The sequence below is a fragment of the Buteo buteo genome, chromosome 6, assembly GCF_964188355.1.
Source record: "Buteo buteo chromosome 6, bButBut1.hap1.1, whole genome shotgun sequence".
Taxonomy (NCBI): Eukaryota; Metazoa; Chordata; class Aves; order Accipitriformes; family Accipitridae; genus Buteo; species Buteo buteo.
Genome location: NC_134176.1, coordinates 3367764 through 3384070, shown reverse-complemented (window position 1 = coordinate 3384070; position 16307 = coordinate 3367764). Strand labels below are relative to the sequence as shown.

The following is a 16307-nucleotide window of genomic DNA, read 5'->3' as shown; positions in this document are numbered from 1 at the left end:
AACGTCTGCTTCTCGACGGGGCATCCCGGCTGTCCGAGCTGCAGGTTCACGGATTTCACCACGGTTACCCCGAAGTTGCACTCGGGATTACCTTCTCCTTTTTGCTGAGTTTGGGTTTGATGAACAAGTGTCTTCCCACAGAAGTAAATATTTTGTTGGAAACCTCCCAGGCTGCTTTGATGCAGCAGGAAGGTTAAGACCACAGAGCAAAAAGCAGCTGTCGCTGCCTCTGCAAGCGCCCGTCTCCTCCGGGAAATCTGTCACAACAAAGGATCACACTCTTGCTGGCAGAAAGGCACTTTTTTTTTCTGACTTAATTTATCCACTCCCTTTGTAGACAAGTCTTGAAGGGGTATATAAGGCGTGCGATTTGAATACAATGCCATCGGAAGGGAAATGAGGGAAAGTTTGGCCGGAGCGGTTGTTCAGGGGGTGGAGGGAACAGTGACAGCCCGCGTTCTCTGGGGTGGGGAGGAAAGCTGCCCCGAGGTAGGGAGAAAATAAACCCAAACAGCCTCTAGGTAGGGAGTCTGCTGTTGGCGGGTCACTGAACCGCACCGCAGCTGCTGCCGGTGCCTTCTCCCACCCAGGACGGTGGTTCTGCCTCCGTTCCCCTGAGGGAAGAGGGGAGGAGTGCGGGGGCCGGAGGGCGAGAAGGAACAGGGTGACTTGCTGTGAGCCTTCGCAGCCTGGCGTGCGGGAGAGGGAGGGTGGCGTCCAGCCTCGCTGCAACAAGCGGCTACCGAAGAGTTCAGGGTCGCGGCGCGCCGCATTAATTAATTCACCTCAGCCGTGCCGGCTGTGGAGAGAGGCGGCTCTGCCCCGCGGGGCGGGAAGCGGTTTGTGGGCTCTTCCCCGGCGCGGCCGGCAGGGGGCGCCGCGGTAGTGGGCGGGGGAGGGCAGCATGGTGGCGGCCGCGCATGCGCGCGGAGGGCGGCGGCGGCGGCGGTAGCGGGCCGCAGCGAGCGGGGCCGAGGGCGCTTCACCCGCCGCCCCGTCAGCTCACGGCGAGCGGCCCGGAGCCCGGCCCCTCCCGCGCCGGATGTGATGGCCGCCCGGGCGGGGGGGTGAGGAGCCAGCGCAGCGGCGGCCGAGAGCCCGGCACGGCCCTGACGAACGCCGGCGGCGGCTTCTCCTTCCCCTCAGCGTCCCCTCCTTCCCGTCGTCGTCCCCCCCCACACCCCCCCTCCATGCCCCGGGCGCCGTAGCCGGCGGGGAGCGGCGAGGCGGGCGGCCCCGATGCGGAGGAGCCGCCGGCGGGCGCCATGCAGCCGCCGCCGCAGCCGTACGAGTTCTTCGGCGAGGAGAACGGCCCGAAATGGCGGGGGCTCTTCGTGCCCGCCCTGCGCAAGGTCAGTCCGGCGGCGGTTGGGCCGGGGGGGGGGGGGGCGGGTGGCACCTGCGCCTCACGCCGCCCTGCGGCCCCCGGCCCCGGGGAGCGCCCCTTCCCCGCCCGCCCCGCTCCCGGTGCCCGTGCTGGGGCTGCCCCGCCGGTGGGTGCAGGTGCCCGTCGCGGCCGAGGCCGGGCTCGCCCCTCCGGTGCGGATGCCCGTAGCCCCGACAGCCTTCCCGGGCAGAGCAGGGGCCTCTGGCCGTTTGGTTGCACGGTGCCCCCTGCCCTGCCTTGGCTCCTGCGGGACCTCCTCCGTCCTGTCCCTTCAGACCCCGGTGCTCGCCCGTCCCGGCAGCCCGGTCGCGGCGGGGCAGAGGTTGGAAGGGGCCTCCCCTTGCCGACCCCCTGCTCGGGCAGGGTCACCCCCGGCAGGCTGCCCGGGCCCACGTCCAGACGGTGCCCGCGCTCCCCTGTCTTGCCTTCGGTGCTGCTTTGTGTGAAGACGCTGACGAGTGCCCAGCAGACTCTCCTCCTCCTGTCAGAGGCTCGCTTCTCCTCCTTCACCCGTCAAAAGTCCCGTCCCTGCCTTCTTAATTGGGCCGCTCGGTTTGAAGCCGCTGAGAAACACTCCTGATGTGCTTCGGAGATGTGCTGTGGAAAGGCAGCCTTCCATCCCTTCCCCGCGGCATTTCTCCAGACAGCTCCTCCAGGCCCTTTCCCGAACCAGACTCCCTTGCTGACCACCCAGTTGCGGTGCTTCCGACCCGCTGGTTATTCTGACACCAGGTTGTCGATGAGATTTCTGTGAGAGAGTAAACAGCTGTGGCGCAGGGTAAAGTCAGCCTCTGTTTTCTTAAGAAACAACTGCCCACTGCGTAAACGAGATAAACTGTGTGGGAAACCGCTTAGCCTGTCATGGAGGAGGAATTAATCTTTTTATGATGCGTTTTGCATAGCAGGGCAGTCCCCAGCCCATCACCCTTGGGTAGGACACCCCCAATAGTGGAGGGAGTGGGTTAAATTGAGGCTGGTGGGGCATGGAGGCAGTGGTGGTGTTCTGCTGTGTGTCATTTGCTCTCTACCCTTGCGAGGGTTGAGGAACATTATATAGTTCTTAGCATAATGGCCTGCTGATCTGGATCTCTGGTGCTGGGCTGTACTGCGATGCAAGTAATGCAGGCACTCGTGTGAGTGGTGTTTTGTCTTTCTTTTCCAAGAGCAGATTTAGTGATGGAGTGGAGTAATGATTCTCTTTTTTTTTTTCTTTACTTAAAAAAAAGAGAGAATCAAAGATTTGCATTTGGTTTGCGTCCCTGTGTCACTTGTATTAGAAGCCGCTGAAGGCAGCTAAGTAGTCTTGTGGCTAGCATAAAAACCACTAATCGCCTGTCTGAAGAGTCCTGGATTTCTACTCTTTACTCTTGAATCTCCTCCTAGTAGTTGCTTTCCAGTGTGTCTCAGGAATCTTAGAGAATGCCATGCTCTTTTCCTGATCACTGGAGGTTGACATAAACCAGCACCTTGGCACCAACCAGCATCCACCCAAACATGAGGTATAGCTATCTCAGTTTGATGAAAAGGGTTTCTTTAAAACTTTGTTTTCATCATTCTGAAATACAATAGTGCAAAAGTTGGTGGGCTAACGCTGCTCTTACCAATTCTTACTGTCTCTGTACATTTGGGTTTGGTGAAAAGAAACAGAGCAGGAACTTAGACTTTCTAAGCCAGAGGAAATAAAGTCATGATACCAGTGACTGCTTGTAAAAATTTGTACTTGCTTATAGACATTTTTTTTTCTTCCTGGGAAAGTTCCTTGTCTGCAGTACCCACCCTTCAGCATGAAGCAATCCTACTGTAATGTGCATTTCTTTTATGAACATGCAGTATCAGTGAGTCAAAACAAAATTGTATCATTGTTCCAGTTATTGCAGTCAGGCTATTAGGGAGACGCTGTCAAGCTTAATATATTCTTTAAAAGATCAAATGCCCTAATATGAACACTGGAGATTTTTAAACCAGAACATTTTAGAAAATTTGTGGGTTGTTTTGTTTACATCTTGTATTTTCACTTCGATAATGAGATGAGAGCATTTTTGTTATTTATAGGAGAGCTGAAAAGTGTGGCACCGAATCCAAAGTGTGCACCAAACCATCAGATTTCGTGTTCATTTCAGCATTTATAAGATGTTACCACAGTTTTCAAAGAGTTTGCAGTTTCGTTCTGAAGAGGTTTAAATGTCTGCTTGTCAGCAATTTTAGACACGATTGTTTCAGGCAAGTTGCTTTTGCGATGAAAATTTTAAAGAAAGTCAGAGCTTCAGAAACTTTTTCATTAAATGCCTGGAAGAGTTTTTTGAACTTCTAAGCTGGGTTTTCATCACAGTAGGCTATGCTGCAAGTGCAGAGATAGTATTCTGTTTCCCATTCTTGAAAGCTTTTTCTTTTAATGAACATTTCTTGAAGAAGGGAAACTGGTAGCAGAAAAAGAGGAAAGTTTTTGGTTTTCCTTGCATATGTTAAGGTGTGAGAAATCTTAATTCTAAAATACAGAAAGATGCGGAGCTGGATGACGAGCCAGTACAGTTCACTAACAACAGATAGTATTTCTTTCTTGAATTTTAAGTCCACAACATGCTTTGAAGAGCTCTAGTCTCTTTCATTATGCATTCAGCAAGTTTAAGGTCACTTCTTTTTATCAACCCTAGCTTTTAAACCCTTGCATTTACTTTAATTCTATGCAATTGACACTTAACAAATCATGAGTGGGAAAAAAATGGTGAAATACATTAGTTCTTCAATGTGTGAAAAAAAGATGAGAGTCTCTCCTTTGAACAGTATTCTGTATGCATTTAAGCGGTCATACATCTTTAGTAGAGAGTGCTAAATTGTACTTACCAGTTTGAGTTGGTTTAAGAAAAAAAAAAGCTAAATGGCAAGATTAAACCAGATTTTAAAAATAGTTTTTTTATGTATTTATATCACCATATACTTAGGACCTTGGAATCTAGTAAGTTGAAAATTTTAAAGCAGTTTAATGTATTGCCTCTTTTCCAGCTGGTAGATTTACAACCATGTACTTACTCTAAAACATTTCACTTTCTTCTGTTGCTGTGCTGGAAACCTAAGTAGGAAGCAAGTATAATGAAACTTGTTGTAAAAGTCCGGTCAAAGTGAATGAATTGGAAGACAACAGTATTTTTATCTGGTCGCTTAGGTTATAGTTACTTGAACTGCTGTTTGTAGCAAGTAAATCACTTCTAACAGATCTACAGTCTAAGCTTTATAAAGGCTTTTAATCTAGGAGCTGACTTTAGTTATTAAAGGATCACAATGTCTCTTTGAATAATTCTCGAAGCATGCAGGCAGCTGTTCCAGCAGAAATCACATGCATTTCAAACGCCCCGCTGGCAGGGTTGGTTGGGTTTGAATCCTTGGGATGTTGATACTGGCAGCCTCATTAAAGCTGGTGCTCAACGGGGCAGTGCTATTTTGGAGGGCTGCAAGTGAGGGGCTTTTCTGCTTCCCCCCCGCCACGGCTGGCCAGATCCTTCTCTGATAAAACCGGGACCCTCCATGGAGGGGGATTTTCTCCTGTGGTGGATGGGTGCTGGAGGGGAGGGTGGTGTTGGGGGGTTTGCTTGCTCCCCCTGTTCCATTTCTCCAGGTGTTTATTGTTTGGGTTTGGTTTGGTTGTTTTTTAGCTGTTCCTGGCCCAATGGCCTTTGTGGGGAAAGATGTCAAATTATGAAACCTGTTTCTAAAGCTGGCATCTGAATTTTGTAACGGGGTTTCCTAGCACGGATCCTGTGCCAAAGCTTGTTCTTGCTGACTGTCAACTTTCTTCCAGATGAAACTTTCCAGAACTGAATTGATTCTGCAGGTTGTTATCAATGCTTTGATGTCGTATCTATTAATCTTAGACTGGGATTAGAGGGCAGCCTAAGAAAATCATGCACGGATCTCGATGGTAGCAGCAGAGTCTAACTGCCACCAGCAGGCTGAAGGTCCCAGTTTTAATGTACTGGGTATGCATTGTATAAAAGTTTTTTCAGAATTTTAATTGAAAACATCAACACCAATCATTTTCCATTGCTACCTGGAATGAACCTCTATCCCAGTTTTTTGGAACGAGTTTTCAAAATGAAACGGGTGACTCCATAGAACTAGTGTGTATTTTTGAAAATAATGCAGAATGTGTTGTTGGATCTATATAAATGGATTCATTTGCCCTAAAATATTCATGTGTGTTCTTAGTGTGCATTATCATTTGTGTGTGCTCTTAAAAACCCACTGGCAAATTAAATATATATTTCTGTATACAAGAGCTGTGTATTCAGTTGCTTTGTTCTTTGATTTTTTTTCTAAATTACATTCACAAGCATCTCATAGGTATTATTGTTTTGATTTTCTCCATTATCTACAAATAGAGACTGTCAAACAGTTAATACATTTCTGTGGGCACTACACATATTGGTGTAATCATGGCACTGTACACTATTTGCATTTTCTAAAACAATTCCACTATTGCTCTGGACTACTCATCAGATTTCTAGAGCATGACTAAAGGGTTTATTCTTAGCAAATGTTGCATACAGAAACATAAAAGGCCATTTTGAGGACATTTTTGAAGTTTACATTAATTCAGTGCTTCTCTATATTTTAAAACGTGGGAGTTAATGTATAATGACACAGCTCTTGCGTAAGGTTGCATGGTTAGGGTTCTGGTCAGTAATAGGGTACGTGCAAGGGCTGCCCCATTTTCTTCACTGCTCTGTCGAGGGCAGTTTGCCTGCATGGTTTCCGTTGCAGGATCAGGCCCCCTTGGGTTAGAATTATTTAATGTGTTATAGTGTCATTATAATGGATTATTATTTAATGCATCCTAATTTCATTAGCATGCATTATTATTATTTAATGCATTATAATTTCAACTGTGAAGTTGCTTGTTACAATGTTTTAAAAGAATAGTTATATTTAGGTTTGAAATCTGTTGGGTCATTTGACTTCTAATAAAGACACTTACTTGAGCCCTGAAGCCTGGACCTTTGCAGATTCGCAGTTGATACAAACATGAATGCCTCAGCTCGGGAGAATGGCGAATAAGGGAAGTGCTGGTGATACTTAATTACCTGTGAAATACCTAGACCTTACAAGTTTGAAGCACAGATCCCGTTTTTGCCTCACAACACAGTGCTCAGAGTCGAGGGGTGGCTGGAGGTCTGGAAAGGAACGGCAAGCCCCTGTGTAGTGGACGCTACCAAGCCTTCTGTAAACAATAAGCTAATTTCTCCAGACCTTTTTTTATTCCCGGTAGCAGTTGGGTATCATTATAGGTTGGTTTTAGTCCCTTAGAAGTAAGTAGACTGGCTTTTTTTGTTCTTGCATAAATATTTACTATCATAAATAAAATCTGGAACCAAAGGGGACTGGTCCTTTTACTTAAATCCTATTTTTTTTCATGCCTTTTTTTACACTGTTTAGCTTAAGAACTGTCACTGGAATCTGCAGTTGGCAAATGGTAAGAGGAGTGTTTTTGCAGCCACTGACGTGAAATGAAGGTAGTTTTTAGATCCGAGGTGTTTAAAAGTAGTAAGAACAGTGTAATTTAATTTGGCAGCAGTAGCAGAAGAAACACTTCCTACCTGTGTTGTTAAAACGGAACATGGAAATTAGCATTTGCATTGGCTTAAAGACTTGCCAGGCTAACTAGTCACAGGAAGAAAAAACAAACTGCACCGTTGGCTGCAGCGATTCACTTGGCCCTTGTGCCTTTATCCCCCTCACGTGTGGTCATCTTGCCCCTTCGTGTGCTGCCCAAGCCGAGCGATGGGAGAGCCGGGCAGTTTGTCTTCTCTCCTTTTCTCATCCCATTTCACGCATGTTCTCCCACTTGAACCACCTCGCCTCTTGCTGTGTTTCTTTGTCTCCTCTCCACCACCTCTCCTGCGCTCCCTGGTTTTTCACCTCTCTTTTCCTCTTTGCACAGTGCATTATCTAATCTCCTCCAGAGAAGCTGTTGAGTCTGTTGTTTGCTTTTATAATTACCTCACCAATTCCCCTTCTGCCAGGCTTTTCAGATGAGTGGTGTGCTGCCATTCCTTGAGTTTGGCGGATTAGTCACGTAAAAAAAAAGTGCTGAGGACATCTTTCTTTCCCATATTTATGGCCTCTTTATTCTCCCTAATTTTTTAATGTCATTTCGGTTACCATCCGGTTCACAAAGAAATGACTCTGACAGAATTCACTGTCTCCAGGTTCAAGGTTTGGCCTTTTTTTTCTTTTAAGTAGTATGTATCTTCTTTGCCTTTCGCCATTTATTCTTATTGCATCTCTGCGTTTGTTCACTTAAAATATAATCTCAAAACTCACTCTGCTGGCCTGTGTTGTTCATGAATTAATTTTTATTTTTAAATCTTCTAAAGACCTAATTGAAAAGTTACTGGCCTGTTTGAATAATTCAGTCTACCTGAGTGAGCGGTGGTTCTTGGGAAGGCTATGATGTAAAAAGTGGGGAGAGGGAGCTGGCGGGCACTGGGTTCAGAGTCCAGAGCAGCTGTCAGCTCTGGAAGTGATGTGTGGAAGAGTTTGGGGAGAGTTAGAAACTGTTAGCATTAAAGGAAGATGTGCACACAGCAATCTCCACACCGACCGTGGTGTTCTGCTTCTGTGTCGTAGGGCAGAGGCTGTGCCTAGCTCATTCAGGGTTTATCCTAATTTAAACAAGGCATTTTATATGGATGGGTAAAATTCAAATACTTAATTTTCCATCCGTTTTTAAGATTAAAATATATGTGTTTGTGTACATGTAAACGTACGCATGTTTTAGTTTCTCCTTGACTCCCATATAAAAGGAAACAGTCAACTAAAGAAAAGAGATTTTGTGTGTTTGGGTAGAAAAGCAGAGACTGTGAAGATGATGTGAGAAACAAAATATGCAATGTAGATGAGAGTAGATACAGCAGAAGTGAGGCATGGTAGGGAAGTGCCAGCAGGAGAAACTACCAGTGGGCAGCTCTTTGAGGAAACCCATCTGTGCAGTAATTAGCAGAAGCCTGATGAAATCAGTGCTGCCCGCCACGATCCACCAGTCCTTTCCACTGAGTGTCATCGAGGTGTACTGCAGCTTATTGCAGAAGAAGATGGGAGGGATGATGGTCTGCATTAGATTTACAATTTATCAACCGACTGTGCATCAGCTTAGTAGCATTTGTGCCATTATCAATGTGGTTTTTGTCTGCAGCAAGCAGACTTCCCAGTAGGTCTTAGAACTGTCTTCGACGCTATTTCAGAAGGCAGATCCCTGTCAGCGCTACCCATCGCGAATCTCCTTTATTTCACCCTCCCCTCAATGAGAATATACTAGTGCAGAATAGTAGTTAAATAGCTAAAGATGGAAAAAAATTATATTTACGCTAAAGTAGTGGTGTATGATGACTGTTTAATCACGCCTGTACGCAGTCACTTAACAGCAGTCGGTGTTTTTGAGGTCAGACAGCTGACGGATGATCTGCACCTGAGATGCTTTTCATAGCTCAGTTACCATGTTATAAAAATACTTTATTTTGCTAACTATGCATCAAATGTTTAGAATTGCAGCAAAAAAGCTAAAATGTCGTATGTAGATAAATTATTAAGTTCTGTTTTGCTTAAGAGACTACTTCATACTGTTCCTCTATCAGCATTTATTAGTTTGATTTAAGAGAGATGGGCCATCTAGAAATTGCTGTACTGGAAATAAAGTTAGAAATTAGTGCAGTTATTTTTAAAAAGTTGACAGTGCATTTTTATTTGGGATATCTCTTCAAATATTTAAATCTTTGGTTCTTTCTAAAGAATTATGCTGTAATTATGCTTGAAAATTGGGAATATCAATGCTGTCATCTTTCACTGAATAAGAGCATCACAGGCCTTCAAGTTACTACATCTGGTTCCCCTCTTCCTCTGGAGTATCATCCAGATGAGGGATTAAAAATGTCTTTGGAGCAGGCATTATCTTTAGAAGAGAAAAGATAAGAAGGAATAAAAACCCAACCTAAAACCAGACATTGTCAGGTTCGTTTTTTTCTTTTTCCCAGATTTCAGCATCTTGGTACGAGGCAATCCTAGTGCTGCTTTCTTTGTCAGTGACGCATTTTCATCACCTTGAAACACAGTGTATGGAAATACTGACAAGTGTTGGCAAGACTGTAACCAGCCTGTGATAGTAAATATTTAACTTTTATGTTCTAATTATTTTTATTGCTCCCAAATTTATATGCTTTATTCCTCAAGTAAACAAACAGCCTTGCAAAATTTTACTTGTCCACTGATCTAGTATAACTGTGTTTTTACGAGGCATGTAAAATATAAATAATTTTGAAGTTGAAATCAGTCTCTGTGGGAAAATGGGAATGAGTAGTTTCTGTTGCAGACAGTTTACAAACTTAATGGGCAATTTATTAAGCTATCCTGTTAGCATAGTAAGCTTAAAAATGTTACACTATCATGCAAACAGATTTTGTGGTGGCATTTTTTAAATGAGAAACTTCTTGTTCTGAAATCACAGGTAATACTGGAATTCTGTTTTCTGAAAATGTAGTTGTTTTGAATTTAAGCAGAGAAGTGCCATGTAACAATATGTCTAGTCTTTCAGGAATATGAATTGATACATTTGTGATGGTATACGCTGTCTAAAGAGTCAATGTGCGTGTCATGGGTTTGGGGTTTTTCTGCTGTGTTTTTTGTTTGTTTGGGTTTTTTAATGAACAATCTCCTGTTTTGCTCATGGGCTTACTGTGGAACAACTGGAGCTTTCTGAATGTGTTTTTACTACCAAAATATATGTATTATGTAAAAATATATTTAGGCAGTATAACCAAACTGCTGTTTTTTCTCATTAGTACAGGCTAAAAAGTACTGACTTGCAGTTTTGACTCTTATTATTTTCCTTAGCTTTTTTTTGTTTCAGGTACAACCCTTTGACCATTGCTTTTATGCTCAGGACTTCTAAATTTCCCGAAGTCCAGATATTATTGATATTCAGGCTTCATGCCGGGTCTCCTGCAGTTCAAAATTAAGCCTGCCATTACATTAGCTCTGAAAAATAAGATCAGTTTGTTTCTAGTCCTAATACTGTTTATCTTCTTGAAAAGATTTCCTCCCCATTTTTTCTTAACAGACTTCTTCCCAGGGGCCTGTAAGGACTATTAACATCTCACTGAGAAGGAATTTTGAGCTTGACTTCATCTCTGCAGCTGCCTGTTTTCTCAAAGCTTTTGTGGCATGGTGCAGGACCTGCCTCGCAGGAGGAACCAAGGGGAAGATCTCAGTTTACCTTTAAGGGGTTTTTCGGTCACCTCCTGAGCCGCTGCTTGTACAGATGCAGTCGAGCTCTCAGCAAGCCCTGCTGAAGGCTACAGCCCTGGGAAGGAGAGGCCCCTGTGAAGACGCTGCTGGATTTTCATCAAATATACACGTGTCGGAGGGATGGAAGAGTAGGGAGATGTAAAGACGAGCAAGGGGAGAGAGCAGTTTAGGAACTCCCATCTAAAATAAAAGCACGTCCCCCAGACAGGCCTTAAGGCCATGTTTAAATGCCACACTTATGGGACTCATATCTGTTATTTCTATTCCTTGGAATAGCTTGTGAAGGAATAATCCTATATGAATGACAGTAAAAAATAGTCCTGGTAATCTTAATCTCCCTCTTTAATGACTTCAAGCACTTCAGTTGGCTTGTTTTGGAGATAAAATAGGTTAAAAAATCTGATTTTTCTGGTACCTTCTGCTCAGAGTTCTTGCAGCAGAGCTCTTGCTGGTTAGTGCAACATGTTGTGGGTTTAGGTATTTTGACCCTTAAAAGAAGCAGTTACAAGCCAGATCAAAATTTAGCCCTGTGTTAGCTATGGTGTATTATTCCATGCCAGCTAGTAAAATTGTGCTCAGATGTTTCAGTCTGAACCTGAAGTCAGTGAATGTACCTTCTGTAAGAAACATGTCCTCAGGAATTCCTCCTACTTCTTCCCGTACATCAGTGTTTTATCAGTCTCTCCTTGCTTTTCCAGCCCTTTCAGTCAGGATCTAGGTGAATACTGTGAAGACTAAGTGTTCTCTCCTTGATATAGTGGCACCTGATTTGATCAGCTGGTGGATGGCTTTTATAACTGTCTTTGTTTTGCTATGAAAAACAGTGTCTTTCTATGAAATTGTTTTTTCTCAATAACGGCACTTATGTCAAAATAACTTCTCTTAAAGCCAGGGAGTGCATGAGTACCTCTGGGACCTTTCAGCGATGCTGCAGGCGGTATCCTTTCAAATGGAAGCTGATTGCTAAATCCTCTGGGAAGAGTTGTCTCAACCAAGAAATGTTGGGCTTTGTTGTCAGTTTTGCTCCTTTTGAAGCAAAACTGACTTCAGTACTTGTGTTTGTGTTCATTGTACGAAGCTGAGATTCTCTGCCAGGGTTTGAAGAGGGCTGCATGCTCCTCTACTTGTCCTCAGCCTTGTTAGATGTCCACATGCTCTTGAGAAGGCTGAGGAAAGTCTGGCGTGAGCTGTTTAGACCTGTGAACTGAAGTTAGTTACAAGTGAAGGCATTTTCTTTGCGGCAGAGATGTCTGTTTTTAAAATGAGCGACCCTCGTGAGAGGAGAATGGCTGCGATCTGATCCAGTAAATGGGATTTCCCCATCTCCTCTTAAGGGGAGCACAGCTTCCCTTGCTCATCTTCTTACAGCTCCTGTTCTTGTCATTTCTGTGGAGCATCATTAAGGGTTCATTGGGGGGCGAAATACAATTTCATCTTATTTCCTAGTTAGGTAGCTAACGCTTTTGCTGTAGTAGTGCTCGTAGAAGAGATACGTGGCGGGACCTTAACTTGACACTTCCTGGTTTTCCATTGTTTTGTGAATTAAACTCTCCTGTTCAGGAAGAACATGAAATGCACTGACTATTGTTGAAAAGCTGCAGTCTTAAGTAAGTGTTTTCAAGGAGTGGTTTTGGTTTTCTTGAGGGTTTTTTTTCATTTGTTTCTTTCAGTAGTACTCAATCTTGTATACATGTCAGCTGTGCAACAGGTATATGAAGCAGAGAGGTGCAGGAAACTACATGATACTTACAGGGCTATACAGAAACTCTATAACAAAATTGGACAGCTGGATTAGAAGCCGAATGTGTATTCCCGTCTCTCTTAGTGTACAACAGCTTTATTAATGTGTTTCTTTGCTTGCGCTTTTCAAGGAAGGATGCCAGTGCAGAATTAAGCACTAGAAATGTGTGTTGTTGCCTGGGTGGGCGTCTCTCCCTGGGTATCACATAGGAGCCCCCATTATTGGCAGTCTGTCTTCACCACCACTGTGCAATCCCTTAATTATCAGCTCCAGTACAATCAGCACCAGTGTGTGTTTTCATTTTCAGTGTGTGTCCCTCTTCCCTCTCCCCTGAGACATTTGGATTCCCATCGCGGGTCCCTGTCTGCGCTCCCTTGTCTTTGAGCAGTGTGTTGGTAGACTTCTCCATCCAAGTCATCGTCTCTGCTTCTCCGATGTTGAAGACGTACGGCACCAGCCCCTTCTAGAGGTCCGCTCCGTGGATCTTCACTTTTTCTCCATACGTGTTGGTCATCCTGGCTCTTCCTCTCTCCTCATGTGGTGGTGTGGGGGCAAAGCGCAGTCCTGTTCCCCCAATTCTTTCGGGCCGTGGCACGGCAGGAGATGGAGCAGCGAGTGGTTCATTGTGGTGGCTCTGGCTCCCGGGCAGCTCTGCCCACCTCCCTCTGTGGCCGGCAGGGAAGGAAGCCGGCCAGACACCTTACTTCCTTCTTGGTCTTGTTTTTGCACGATTTACAAAAGCCTGCGGGGCTGCACATTGAGTGCCCCCAAGGTATTGCTATGAAATTATTAGTTACTTAATTTGGAGGAAGCCCTCAGAGCCCCCCAGTGTTTGTGAACTCACCTGTTGTCTTTGGAGGGAGGAGTTGCATGTATTTCAGAGGATCAGAATTCACCCAAAGATGTTACCGTCTTCCTCTGAGAAACTACTGATCTGTTTGTCTTGTGTTTGAAACCACGTACAGAATGCCAGTGTGAGTATGCAAGATTACTTTTTTGAGGTGATTAACATATAATTTGTTTGGTGAGAGTAGGGAATTTCCCTGGATTGTATTACTTACGAATCTTTTGGCTATAGTTTAAGATCTAGTTAGTGCTTTCCTGATTGAGAGGCTGCCAGGGAAAACTGAGTACATATACTCACTCTTGAGTGCTTTTTTTTTTTTTTTTCTTCTTCTTCTTAAGGTGGGGTGGTTGGTTGGGTTTGGGGGATTTTGAGTAGGAAAACAGCCACGTTGGGCGAGTTAGTTGTGGCCCTTCAGCTTGTGTGGGCACATGCTGAGGTTGCCAGTTTCAGGTTGCCTGGTCTAGCTTAGCCTTGGAAACAAGAGCTGTGATTAATCTGCGTAAAGTGAGATAAAACGCATTATCCTGCCTTGCGTTAAAGGGAGGTGGAAGTCAGCCTTTCTCACAGCACATCTAGTCTTGACACTCCTGAATTTTGACTCATGCTTTTCCTTAGGTTCTTCCACTCTGTTGCAGGTATTTCACATGTCTCTTTCTATGCCTCAGACAGTGTTTTATGTTCTAGTTAGTTTTCTGGCTCTGAGGAATCTCAAAGAGTTGTTCCTGCCCTTCTCCCGTGTCATGGCCGTGGGTTTTTTATTGCCACAGGTTTTGACAGCGCATTAATTCAGTTCCCTGCCAGACTGGTTAGTTCCCTTATCCTGGTGTCCTTGCTTATTAAGTCTCTTCCTCTGGTGGGTCCATGCTGCTTCTCTGTTCACAGTCACCCAGTGCTCATTAGCGGGGTTAGTAACATAACTGTGTGTTACTCATTCTGTGGATGAATAACTGCAGAATTACCAAAAGTGATTGTTTTCACTGCATCATTGGCAGAAATCTGCCTTGGCTTGAAATTTCTTCCCCACCGTAAAGGCTAAACACTTAGTTTTTAATTGAATAGAGATGCCAACTTTGCAGGAATAGGAATTGCCATCTTAACTACATAGGAAAACTTGCAGGAAATTACTGGAAGTGTGCAAATTTGCAGCACTACAGTATATAAGTACTCTTTTTTCCAATTCTTCCTTCTGTACAGCTTTAAATGGCAAAAAACCCTAATTCTTCTAATTCTTTTTGACAGGTTCAGCAACAGGTTCACCCAAACCTTTCAGCAAAAGAAGATTCCCTCTATTACATTGAAGAGTTGATACTTCAGCTGCTAAACAAACTATGCATTGCTCAGCCACGGACTGTCCAAGATGTAGAGGTAAGACTAGATACTGGAAAACCAAGTGCTTGCTTGCAGAATCGCTAAGATGAACTACTATATTTTGAGCAGTGTGGGTTGAAGTTAAAGCAAGGTGATTCTGAAGAGCAGAGCCTATTAATGCTAAAAGATTATATAGTATTCAGATTTCACAGAGCAAGCTTAATTGGAAACTCATTTTCCTATACAGGGCTTCAGAATAGAAATGGTGGGAATTTTTTATTTCAGCATTATTTTTATAAATGCAGGATACTTTGAAGGATTTTTGCTGCTCAAATACACCTTGGACTTAAGAATGTAAGGGCCTTGCAAGTTTTCTTGCTCATTGACATAAATATACAGGAAAAAAAAGTAAATGGTGGAATGAAAGATTACTGTTGTTAGGCCTGGATTGTGCAGCTGAGGGAATAGAGTTGTATGTTCCTGGAACTTTATTGAACTCACTGAGGCTCTTGTATTATTGCAGCTGTCTGCTTTTGTGTCATCGGTTTCAAAATGAGGGCTTTAATGGAGTGCGCTTCAGTATACAGTCTAGAGGGAGAAAGTGCTTTCATGTAGCTGTGACCCATTATAGCTTTGTAGAGTATTAATTTTACATCAATCTATATGTCTAGGATTTTCAGCCTAAACCAGAATGAAGTTCTCATCTAATATTCCATATGTGTGTCATGGAAATTAAAAAAAAAATAATACATATTTTTAGAAAATAATTGCCTGAGGGGTTTTAGATTCTTATTAGATGCAGCAATTGCCCTTTATTCAACGTTGAGTTAATTCATTAATTATTAATTTTGGTTTATGATTAATGTATTTTGTAATACTGATGCATAAAGATCATAGTATGACTAAATAAAAGCAAAAAACTTGATAGTCCCTTAATAGGTCTCAGGATTGTTACTACCTTGAGTCTGGATTTGAACTTTAGCCGTGGAGCTGAGAAATTCCACGTTCTTTCTCCAGTTCCCAGCTGATCAAACCCTTCAACACACAGGACAGTTTGAGATAGCACTGATCGTTCTACACACCAACTCCATAGCTTTCTGCTTCTGAGTCATAAGTTCATAAAATTACCCTGTGTACTTATGAATTAGTAGTTTTCATTGGGTATGTGTACGCTCCACAAATTACTGTGTGCTAAATTGCACATAATACATGCAGCCTTCTGAGATAACTGACAACTCTCTGAACTGTGGTTATGAGTATCACAGCAAACACTAAATCCTGTGTATTGTATTTTAAATATACCTGGCATTTTAAAGCTGTAAGTCATAAAACATTGTTGCACTTGACAATACAACAGTTATTTAATTAAAAAATGCAGAGCCAGGTCTAAATAGTGGTAACAGGTTCCCCAAAACATTATTGTTCTGTAGGTTAGTACATTCAGACTCTTGCAGAGCAGGGAAAGTAGAATTCAGTTTTGTGTTACGGGCTGTGGGTGAGATTGTGCTGCCAGCAGGCATCCGAGATCCACAAATGAAGGCTTTTGGCTCTGTTCCTCAGCCGGTTTTAGCTGTTAAGAGAAAACATGAGAGCTGTGATCTCTAAGGTTTATCATGCAGATATTTACATAACAGCCTGGAGTTAATGGAGCTATTTGTGCATAATATTATACTTAAGTATTTGCAGATCAAGTTCTAAAATCTCAAATTATAAAGGTTTTATAAATAGAAAAA

General features: G+C 43.7%; 1 protein-coding gene across 2 annotated transcripts in view; it reads left to right on the top strand.

Annotated features, from left to right (window-relative positions):
• Positions 1-920: 920 nt before the first annotated feature.
• SOS2 (SOS Ras/Rho guanine nucleotide exchange factor 2) overlaps positions 921-16307 on the top strand; it is a 55991-nt gene continuing 40604 nt past the window's right edge. For both annotated transcript variants that reach the window (XM_075029443.1, XM_075029442.1), the window contains exons 1-2: positions 921-1352; positions 14506-14631. In XM_075029443.1, coding sequence (XP_074885544.1) covers positions 1266-1352; positions 14506-14631 — 213 coding nt within the window. In that variant the 5' untranslated portion in view covers positions 921-1265. The remainder of the gene's footprint in view (positions 1353-14505; positions 14632-16307) is intronic.